Raw genomic sequence first — 12,153 nt, 5'->3', positions numbered from 1 at the left:
GGACTGTCTGCCTGCTGTAATGTGTAAAAAGGGGGACTGTCTGCCGTAATGTGTAAAAAGGGACACTGTCTGCCGTAATGTGTAAAAAGGGGGACTGTCTGCCGTAATGTGTAAAAAGGGGGACACTGTCTGCCGTAATGTGTAAAAAGGGGATGCTGTCTGCCGTAATGTGTAAAAAGGGGAACTGGCTGCCGTAATGTGTAAAAAGGGGGACTGACTGCCGTAATGTGTAAAAGGGGCTCTACCTGGCGTAGTGGCGCTACTGTGCAGCATAATTTGAATAATGGAGACTACTGTGCACCGTAGTATGAATTGGTATTATTTTGTGGCCATGCCCCTTCCCCATGAAGCCACACCCCTATATATTTTTTGTGCACCTACGGAGCGCACTGCCCCTATCTTGCATAGGGGGGCACCAATGCCGTTTCTTGCACACAGCGCTAAAATGCCTAGTTACGGCACTGCCTGGCCCATCTAGGAGTGGCACTGCAGTGGCAGACAGGATGGCAGTTTTAAAAACTAGGCCACAAAGAGCACATAATGCAAAGAAAAAATAAGAGGTGCAAGATGGAATTGTCTTTGGACCCTCCCACCCACCCTTATGTTGTATAAACAGGACATGCACACTTTAACAAACCAATCATTTCAGCGACAGGGACTGCCACATGACTGTGGCTGTAATGATTGGTTTGTTTGGGCCCCCACAGAAAAAAGAAGCAATTAATCCCCCCACCAAAAAAGAAGCAATTAGTCTCTCCTTGGCAAGATGGCTCTACAGAGGCTAGATGTTGTCCTCATCCTCCGATTCCTCACCCCTTTTTGTGTGTACATCCTCCTCACAGAGTATTAATTTGTCCCCACTGGAATCCACCATCACAGGTACCTGTGTACTTTCTGGAGGCAATTGCTGGTAAAGGTCTTCCTGGAGGAATTTATAATTAATTTTGATGAACATCAGCTTCTCCACATTTTGTGGAAGTAACCTGCTATGCTGATCTCTGACAAGGTTACCGGCTGCACTAAACACTCTTTCGGAGTACACACTGAAGGGGGGGCAACTTAGATAAAATAAAGCCAGTTTGTGCAAGGGCCTCCAAATTGTCTATTTACCCTGCCAGTATACATATGGACTGTCTGACATGCCTACTTGGATGCTGTCACCGATATAATCCTCCACCATTCTTTAAATGGTGACAGCATCATATGCAGTGACAGTAGACATTTCAGTAATCATTGGCAGATCCTTCAGTCCGGACCAGATGTCAACACTTGCTCCTGACTGCCCTGCATCACCACCAGCGGGTGGGCTAGGAAATTTGATCCTTTTTCTTGCAGCCCCAGTTGCGGGAGAAAATGAAGGAGAAGCAGCAGATGGGTCACATTCCGCTTGAGTTTACAATTTTCTCACCAGCAAGTCTTTGCACCTCTGCAGACTTGTGTCTGCTGGAAAGAGAGATACAATGTAGGCTTTAAAGCTAGGATCGAGCATGGTGTCCAAAATGTAATGCTCTGATTTCAACAGATTGACCACCCTTGAATCCTGGCAAAGCGAATGAGGGGATCCATCCATAAGTCCCACATATTTAGTGGAATCGTGCTGTCTCAGTCCTCCTTCAATTTCTCCAGCTGCTTCTGCAAAAGCCTGATGAGGAGAATGACCTGACTCAAGCTGGCAGTGTCTCAACTGACTTCACGTGTGGCAAGTTCAAAGAATTGGAGAACCTTGCACAACACGGAAATCATTCTCCACTGCGCTTGAGTCAGGTGCATTCCCCCTCCTTTGCCTATATCGTAGGTGGATGTATAGGCTTGAATGTCCTTTTGCTGCTCCTTCATCTTCTAAAGCATATAGAGCAGGCTTTTTCAACCAGTGTGCCGTGGCACACTAGTGTGCCGAGACCAGTTGCAAGGCGTGCCGTGGATCCAGAGCAGTTTCCTGCACCTTCAGAGTTAGCTGTTGGCCCGGGCTCTTCTTAGAGCAGGCATGTCCAAACTGCGGCCCTCCAGCTGTTGAGAAACTACACATCCCAGAATGCCCTGACACAGCTTTAGCATTCTCTGACAGCAAAACTGTGTCAGGGCATGCCGGGATATGTAGTTTCACAACAGCTGGAGGGCCGCAGTTTGGACATGCCTGTCTTAGAGGATCATTCATGCTCCGGCTGTGACCTGTGCATTGATGACGCGGGTGTGTGAGATCATAGGTCACGGCCACTGCATCTCACCACCCAGCCAGCCCACCCGCCTGCATACACATCTTTCAGTTCCTGCCTGCATCCACAGCTTTCCTTTGCCACCACATCCACACCTGCTCGACCGCCCGCTGCTCAGTATTCGCAGCAATCCACTGTGAACAACCTCCGCCACTGAGGGAAAGGGAGGAGGACAGTTACCCGGTAGGGGCTAATATTTGTTATTGTATTTCTCCTGGGGGGAGCAATAGGATTTATGGGGGGAACAATGTGAATAATTCATGAGGGATGCAATAGGATTTATGTGGGGAGAAATGTGATTGATTTATGTGTGAGGAACATGATTTATGTGGGGAGCAATGTGATTGATTTATGTGGGGCGCAATAGGATTAATGTAAGGAGCAACATTATTTATGTGGGGAGCAATGTGATTGTTTTTTCTGTGTAGGCCGATGTATGTCTGGATTTTTATTACTGTGAGGGCAAATGTGTGTTTTTTAGGTTTTTTTCTGTGGGGAACGGATGGTGTGCCTTGGCAATTTTAAAATATTTTTCGGTGTGCCGCAAGTGAAAAAAGGTTGGAAATCACTGATATAGAGTGTTAAATTCCACCTCATTACCACCTCTTGCTTCAGGAGATGGCAGGGCAGGTTCAGGAGTGTTTTCTGGCGCTCCAGTCTTCAGCACGCAGTGGCTGAATGTCGAAAGTGGCCTGCAATTTTTCGGGCCACCAACAGCATGTCCTGCACGCCCGTTATTTAAAAAAAAAATCTGCATCACCAAATTAATTGTATGTGCAAAACATGGGACATACTTAAATTTGCCCAGATGTAATGCACGCACAATATTGGTGGCATGGTCCGATATCACAAATCCCCAGGAGAGTCTAAGTCGGGTAAGCCATTGTGCGATGATGGTTGAAGAGGTTGTCAGCTGTGTGCCTCTTACGGAAACCGGTGATACACAGTGTAGCCTGCCTAGGAACGAGTTGGCATTTGTGAGATGCTGCTACTGGTGCCGCTACTGTTGTTGCTGCGAGAGGCAATACATCTACCAAGTGGGCTGTCACAGTCATGTAATCCTTAGTTTGCCCTGCTCCACTTGTCCACATGTCCGTGGTTAAGTTGGACACTGGGTACAACTGCATTTTTCAGGACACAGAGGACACTTTTCTTAATATCCCTGTACATTCTGTGAATCGCTTGCCTAGTGAAGTGGAATCTAGACGGGATTTGGTACCAGGGACACAGTACGTCCATCAACTGTCTAAATCCCACTGCACTAATGGCGGATACCGGAAGCATGTCTAACACCAGCATAGTTGTTATGACCTCAGTAATCCGCTTTGCAACAGGGTGACTGCTGTCATATTTCATCTTCCTCTCAAAGGACTGTTGGACAGTCAGTTGCTTAGTTGAAGTAGTACAAGTGGTCTTCCGACTTCCCCTCTGGGATAACGATCGACTCCCAGCAGCAACAACAGCAGCGGCAGTAGGCGTACCACTCAAGGATCCTCCGGAGGTTAGGAGATGACTCATCAGTCATGCCAGTGATATGGCCTGCAGGACTACTTATGTTCCTGACTGAGGAGGAAATTGACATTAAAGGAGTTGGTGGTGTGGATTGCAGGAGCTTGGGTACAACAGGAAGAAGGGATTTAGGTGTCAGTGGACCGCTTATGCTCTTACCCAAAGTTTCTGATCTTGACAATGACTTCTGATGAATGCGCTGCAGGTGACATATAAGGGAGGATATTCCTAGGTGGTTAACGTCCTTACCCCTACTTATTACAGATTGACAAAGGCAAAACACGGCTTGACACCTGTTGTCCGTATTTGTGGAGAAATAATTCCACACTGAAGAGGTGGCTTTTTTGGTATTTTGCCCAGGCATGACAATGGGATTTCTCATCCCACGGACAATAACTGTCTCCACTGGTGCCTTTTTCAGCGCCAGCTACACCAATATCCTCCTCATCCTGGTGTACGTCTACAGTGACATCCTCAATATCAGCAACTGGACTGGCGGGCTCCTCCCAGCACTTGCAGGGGGCGTTCAAATGGTGGTAGGAGCCTCCTCTTTCCATACAGTCTTTGGAAGGTCAGGCCTACCGCGGACACACTTGGGGATTTGTGATATCTCAACGCACAGTTGTTTTTTCCTGTGCTTTAACAAGCTTAATTTTTTTTATTTTTCGAGAGGAAGGAGGGCTTACATCCTCATGAGAAGCTGAGCCACCAGTCATGAACATAGGCCAAGGCCTTAGCCTTTCCTTCTCACTTAGTATCGTGAATGGCTTATTGCCAATTTTACATTTCTCGCCACATAATTTCTTTTTTTTTCTGATTATTAATTTTTGCTTCTTGGATTTTACATGCCCTCTATGACATTGGGCATTGGCCTTATCAGACGACGTTGATAGAACTGCATCGTCAATGTCATGATTGGTGGTAGCAACAGCTTCAGCACTAGTACTAGGAACTGGTATTTTTTCCTCCAAATTGTTCTCCATTTCACAGGACAGCACCCCTTTATTAATACAGCACACAGAACAGTGCCCATTTATTTTCACAGCACCCCTGTATTATTACAACATACGGGACCAGTGTGCTTTTATTTGAACAACATAAGCATCCTTGAATTTTTACAGCATACAGGGTCAGTGTAATATTATTATAACAGCAGCACCCCTATATTTTTATAGCATACAGGACCAGTGTGCTTTTAGTTAAACAACTGCACCCCTGAATTTTTACAGCATACATGGCTAGTGTAATATTATTTTAACAACAGCACCCCTATATTTTTACAGCATACAGGACCAGTGTGCTTTTATTTTAACAACTGCACCCCTGGATTTTTACAGCATACAGGGCCAGTGTAATGTTATTTTAACAGCAGCACCCCTAGATTTTTACAGCATACAGGAGGACAGTGCACCTGCCCCCTGTACAACACAGTGACAGCCAGGGCAGCAACATCCATGTACAGCTGCAGCACCCCTAACAGCACATGAAAGTTGAACACCAGTGACTGCCAGGACAGCACCCCTAACCGCACAGGTACACCATAGTGACTGGAGCAGCACCCCTACACACTGATCCTACCCAACGCCACCACCCACAGAGAGACAGAGGTCTGTCTCCCTCACTCTCCAAGTCCGGAGTGAAAATGGCGGCAACGTGTGGCTGTTTATATGGAATCCAAAACCCGTGAGAATCTGACAGGTATGATGACGTTTTGCCTCGTTCTGGTTTCCGAGTCTGGCGGGAAGTCTCAAGCCGGACTCGGATCTGAGCTCGGAACAGGATGTTCGGGAGGGTTCAGTTCTCTGAGTACCAAACCCGCTCATCTCTACAAGAATGATTTATTAATACAGTGTATTACCATTTTTTATATTGGTACATTTATCTAAACTTAATAAACGTGCATTTAAATTTTGCTTTACTTTATATTTCCCCATATAAACCATTGATTGATCTACAGATATGAGTAGAATAAATCAGTATAAAATATTTAAGAGGAATTGACAAAACTGGGTTCCTATTTAATGGATTTACATATATAATACAATATGATTTATAAAAAAGGATTTATCTATAATTCACTGTTAATGAACATTTTACTTTTCGGAGAATTGCATGTAAAACATGTTTCCCACGTGTATTAGTGTATGCTGTATTGCTAACCTGTCTCTGATTATCAACTGCAGCATGCCCTGGCTCTGCAAAATTAGTCTATCGAATAGCTCCCTTTAGGGTAACTACATTCTTCAGCGGTTATTCCACACACCTCACACCCTAATTCCTTCTAACTACTAAATGACCTTACACAGTAACATTCACAGTAACATATCAACTTGCTGAGAGTCTTCTGACCTTACAACCACATACATTCGGGCAACTGGCCCCTCAGAAGACAGGCCATAGATCTGGGAATGGGGCACACAGAGGCGGTCTACTCTCCTGACACAGTTCCATTAGAAAAAGCCTTCCCCTTCCCCTTTGAACATGTTGCTTGCCTTTTCCTCCCAATCCTGTCTTCTTGTAAATCAGACTGTGGTGAGCGGGTGTTTGGGCGCTTCACCTAAAGGGGAATCATCAAAATTCAGCAGTCCAACTGGCCATTTTAAGCCAAATTGCTGTATATATGGGTCTCCAACCACAGCTGTTTGTATTTTGCATTGCTACTGACTGGAAATTGAGTTAGTTGGCGGCTGCGAGCATTATGGGTCGCAATCAAAATGCGGCAGCGAAAAAAATAGCATTTTTCTACCTACACTGAGATTGCCTCAGACATGAGATGTGACCTACTCTGCATAACCAACAAATGTGCCCCACTCCCCATGCAAATAATAGGAGCAGGTGCTCAAGGGGAGTACAAAAGATGGTTTCAGATAACCCACCTCACCAGCTCACTCGCTTTGTGAATGTCTGTCAATGTACATATGATATACTCCTGAAGTCATGCAGGGATTACAGATGAGATAGTTGCAGCATGGGAGGCAGGGGGCAGAGCCAAAAGCTGCACCAATGCCGGAAGGAAACATACATATTCTACTTTAATTCACTACAAACAGTCACTTGTATACAGGGTTGACTGACCCACCCCCGGTGGGCCCCACCTCCTCCTCTAGGGGTCAAGTTCAAGAATGTGCCCTTGAATTATACATTATACATATGTTACCTTATACTGCACAGGACTATGGTGTATTCTCTGCAGTGCATTGCTATTATTAATCTGGTACATTATCATGATGCACTAGCAGTATTTACTATATAGATTTATGAAGCGGCCCAGACCATGAACCCTATAATGGTTAGCAAAGCCTCAGTGGCAGATGGCCATACCCCCTCTGGAGAATGGAACACCCCTAAACATAGGCCGATACCACTGGATTTCCCTCGGTGTGGCCTTCATGCCCCAGTCCGACACTGCTTGTATATAATAATTCACCGGCGGCAAATGGTGGACCCAGTGAATGCACCCACTGCTGAAATGTCACTGAAATTAATATTCAAGTTGCATGGTGCTTGTTAAAAGCAAATTGAACTAGATCTACGCTAGCAAATATATCAGCAGCCGCCCCCTTCCCATTCCAAGTACAAAGCATGCTGTATTTAAACTGTATAACTTCCCCTGGATTGTAGCCACAGCACTTATACTGTATTTGCATAATTTGGTGTTTTAGATACATTCGGCAAATCAGATGCAGCCCACATAGTCATCATCATCAGCTCAAAAATTTACCCACTAGTCATCCCTTTAGGTGCATTTTGCCTGTTATACCCTTCTCAGACAGAAATCCCGTCAGTTACCCTTCATTTCAATGCCGGGTCGTGTTGCCGATCTCTTCCTTAACCCCTCCTTTCACACATAGAAGCAAGTTACCAGGTCAAGAATTTCTACACAGTAATTTGCATATCAAAACAGGTATTTGTCTGTGTGAAAGGGTCAACCCAAGTCCTGGGAATTTCAACCCAGGTTGACCCTTTCACACAGAAAAAGGACCCGTGTTTTTCGTCAAATTACCGGGTAGAACTACTTCACCTGGTAATTTCATTTTCTGGGTGGGATGTACTAAAGGGAAAATGCGGTAATGGGGGTTTTACTGCATTTTTTCATATGTACTAGAGCCTGGTCACCCGGTTTTTGCCGCTGAGGGTATCGCCATCTTTTTATGGCGATACCCTATAGAAGATTATGGTCTTTTTACCGCTGAGCGCCGTATCTGCCGCCCAGCGCCGCACCCGCCGACCCCCCTTCACCTTGTCCAGACAGCGCTCCATGATCCTCCAGCTCCTCCTCCCCTGCAGCACAGCCATTCTCCTTCCGGCTGCAGGGGGAGGAGGAGGAGCCCGGGGACTCCCAGCAAACAACACCTCCCGTGGCTGGGAGGTGACGGACCCCACAGAGACCCCCTGCAAACCTTCTCACAGGTATTGCAACGGGTCTTTGTCACCGCTTTGCAATGCTACTTGCATATGTTAGTACATATGTTATTAGCATCACTGCAGTTGGGCAGTGAGGGGCGGCGATGTATTTTAATACATCACGCCCTCTGTGTGAAAGGGGTATTAGTTGACCATCTTGGGTAGAGACACGCAATTGGAAAATACTTCCAAATCACCTGGGCAAAAGACACATTGCAAATAGACCTGCACTTAAAAAAGCTAATTATAGGGTAAAAAGCCACAACTTGTGTTTACTTCCAACACTGAATGAGGCCCTTTGTGTCTACAACCATCAGACATTTAAACTATTGTATTCCCTTGGGATATGAATGACCACATCTGTTTAATTTAACCACCCATGGGAATCAGCCAATTGTCAGATCTTACTGCATGCGGCCAGCTTCAATTACAGCGCGAGGTGAATTATGAGAGCTGACCTGGGGCACTCAGATTTCGCATTTGAAAAATTAAAAACTGTCTCTTTGAATAAATGTAAGTGGAGGGGTTCTGTGTGTAGTTTGCAGTATATGAGTATATACTGTATATATCAATAAAGATTTTTTTTTCTGGATTCTTTTTTGTCACACTGTGAGATCAGAACTGTCATTATTTTTTTATAGATTACCCTTAAGCTTTTTGTTCTAATCTGAGACGAAGTTCTCCAACAACATTGAACATATTTATATAAAGTATATCACTTTCTGAACCAAGTATATCGTTAGGATGTTTTTGATTTTTTTTGTTACTGGTCCTTTAAAAAAAAATATAGAACTGCTGAAATAAGAGTAAAAAGACAAAGTAAGGAAAAAAAAACAATATATAACTGTGTGCATAAACCCCATCGCATTTATGTTACATAAAAACTAAATCACCAAGTGAATTATTTGCAGAACAAAGGAGCATATTTTGCCCGAGGTAGCATAACCAATAGGTTGGATCTTAAAGCTGTAAAGTAAATTCCAGTTAACATGCAGCGAGTTTATATCAAATTCCACTGTAAAGTGTGTGTATGTATTCAATTAAATGTCACATTAGAGGTGATTGAGACAGTAGGCAGAATCGACATATGAGTGTGTCTAGTGTTATAAAGAACATGTGTTCTTGAACTGCCTGCCATCCCCCTAAACTAGTTTTGTTTAAACAGATTCTTTAAAGGAGACTGAATTTCCTCAAATGTCCTATGAGAACAAAGCGTGAAATCATTGCTGTAGCTGCAGTTCTGGCTTGCCAGATGTCCAATTTCAGAAATCATTCACAGATCGCATTTCTGAAAAGATTTACTGTATTAGCGGGAAAATGCAGAGAGAATGCTGCGATCGTTGATTCAATAATCAGAAATAAATACTATACAGAGGATTGATCTTGGCGTTGGCACTTATGAATGCATGTTGTTTATAAAATAGTAGATGCAAAAATAAAAGCTGAAAACTTGTCTATACTCTTTTACACCCACCATCGTCTCTTATAACAGGTAAAGGACTTCATACATGCAGAGCTGCTTGCTCTCCTGTACTCCTCTGAGGACCAAAACACTTTGATGGAGGAGTCAGCTGAACAGGCTCAAAAGCGAGATGAGATGCTTCGCATGCATCATGCTTTAAAGGAAGCTCTACAGATCATCGGTGACATCAGCACGACCACCGTTCCTACCCCAATGCCACCTCCTGTAGATGATTCCTGGATGCAGTGTCACTGGTATAGTTCAAATAAATACAATATATTTAATTGTTGTGTTATTTGTTAATAAGACCCGATAAGCAGGAAAAAGCCATACAATGCCATGCAACTGCATATCAGCCTGGTAACCATGTTTTTATATTTTGCTAGGAAAAGTCCCTAGTTTTGACCCATATCTTCATATACCTCCATCATTTCAAATTATAACTTTTATGACTTTTCCCAAAGGATACAAATTTTTAAGAAACAAACAAATGGGAAGGGGTTAACTAGGTACATACCTGTACAGTTGATGGAAAGTTCTTTCGATTTCTGACCCGCTCATGATATATTGAGAGTTTGTACACAGCTTCCATTGTGTTTTATCAGAAAAAAAAACTGGTCACATCTGTAGATCAGGTTTTATGGGCAGCTGAATAGTCATCAGATGCAATGGTGCAATACTGGACAAAAAAGTGACTTGTGTATGCACAGTTCACCACTCCGTCCAATGCGTCGTGCCATGCTCTACTAGCAGCAGTGCTGCCTTTGTTTTTTCAGCAGATGAGTTTGGTAGATTGCAAGTTAGATTGTAAAGGTGTGTACACAGAAATTGGCACTTTAATCGGGACTTCCATGCATAAGTGAAATCAAAAGTAATTCACATCAAAAGTATGATTGAACAAGTGTGCATCTAACTTAAGACATAAGGGGTAGAAAGAAGGTGTATGTGTGTGCGTGTCCAGGGGCAGCAGAATAGACAGGTGCAGACAGAATATTCTAAGAAGGATTTTGAGGTGCCTCTGTGCGCTAATGTGGAGCAACCTGAGAGATATTTTGAACAGGAACCACAAACAATTCCAAAAAAACAGACAATATACAAAGAAATCAAAATATATAGCGCTCAGGCGCTCACACTTGAACACTTCCCTTAGAAAGTTTTTTATATGAGATGCGTCTTGAAATTCTCTCTCTTCAATTTCTCACGAAATGTCAACAATGCAGGAATTAAACAAGCATTTCACAGCAATAACTCCGTGAACAAGATGCTCCGTCACCAAGTGAAGAGAAGATATACCGGGGTTACCCCCTATATGAAGCACTCACAGTCAATGTGATGTATCATAAGCATGTAGGGTGGTTCTCTCTTATTCACTCTTAAACTCCAACCTTGCGTTTATTTCCTCCCAGAATCATGCAAGAGAAAACACATATACACCGAGATCCTCGTGTATTATTTCCAGATAATTTGTATAATCACTCCCCCCTCTTGTATTGTTAATATCCCAGGGGAAGGTTTATCATGTGTTGGGGAAATCCCCCTTCCAATACACTTACACAACTATGTGATTAAAAGCATCTCATAACACAATCTGTAGTATCATCATAAACAAATCCCTCAGAATGGTACTCCGTCACCCAGTGATGAAAAAAAAAGAATTTGCCGGGGTTGCCCCCTGTGTATGGCACTCACAATTACTATGACGTATCACAAGCATGTAGGGTAGGTCTTTCCTTATTCACTCTTAGTCTCCAGCCTTACACTTTTTCTCCCAAAATGAGAACCAAACAGGAGGTTGGAGTAAAAGACTTTTAATAAAACAAACAAACTCTAAGTAAAAACAGAGGTGGTCATACCCGGGAGAGTTGAAAGAGCAATGGATGGTATGCAGAAAAGACGGGGCCCCGTTAATCTGATCTCCTCCTGATCTCCCACGGGTAGATTCATCCAATGTAGGTCTCTCCACCAACGCATTTCGGCCCGTACTGGGGTCTTTGTCAAAGACCCCAGTACGGGCCGAAACGCGTTGGTGGAGTGACCTACATTGGATGAATCTACCCGTGGGAGATCAGGAGGAGATCAGATTAACGGGGCCCCGTCTTTTCTGCATACCATCCATTGCTCTTTCAACTCTCCCGGGTATGACCACCTCTGTTTTTACTTAGAGTTTGTTTGTTTTATTAAAAGTCTTTTACTCCAACCTCCTGTTTGGTTCTCATTTTGGGAGAAAAAGTGTAAGGCTGGAGACTAAGAGTGAATAAGGAAAGACCTACCCTACATGCTTGTGATACGTCATAGTAATTGTGAGTGCCATACACAGGGGGCAACCCCGGCAAATTCTTCTTTTTTCATCACTGGGTGACGGAGTACCATTCTGAGGGATTTGTTTATGACGATACTACAGATTGTGTTATGAGATGCTTTTAATCACATAGTTGTGTAAGTGTATTGGAAGGGGGATTTCCCCAACACATGATAAACCTTCCCCTGGGATATTAACAATACAAGAGGGGGGAGTGATTATACAAATTATCTGGAAATAATACACGAGGATCTCGGTGTATATGT

The 12,153-nt window shown here is 43.8% G+C and overlaps 1 protein-coding gene across 2 annotated transcripts in view; it reads left to right on the top strand.

The window, feature by feature from the left end:
* The window catches only part of DNM3 (dynamin 3), a 952,228-nt gene that overhangs the window by 844,507 nt on the left and 95,568 nt on the right, over window positions 1–12,153 (top strand). For both annotated transcript variants that reach the window (XM_063939984.1, XM_063939983.1), the window contains exon 18: window positions 9,619–9,842. In XM_063939984.1, the coding sequence (XP_063796054.1) occupies window positions 9,619–9,842 (224 nt within the window). The remainder of the gene's footprint in view (window positions 1–9,618; window positions 9,843–12,153) is intronic.

The sequence above is a fragment of the Pseudophryne corroboree genome, chromosome 9 (assembly GCF_028390025.1).
Source record: "Pseudophryne corroboree isolate aPseCor3 chromosome 9, aPseCor3.hap2, whole genome shotgun sequence".
Classification (NCBI taxonomy): domain Eukaryota; kingdom Metazoa; phylum Chordata; class Amphibia; order Anura; family Myobatrachidae; genus Pseudophryne; species Pseudophryne corroboree.
Note: the sequence above shows the minus strand (reverse complement) of the source record. Positions and strands in the feature narration are given on the sequence as shown.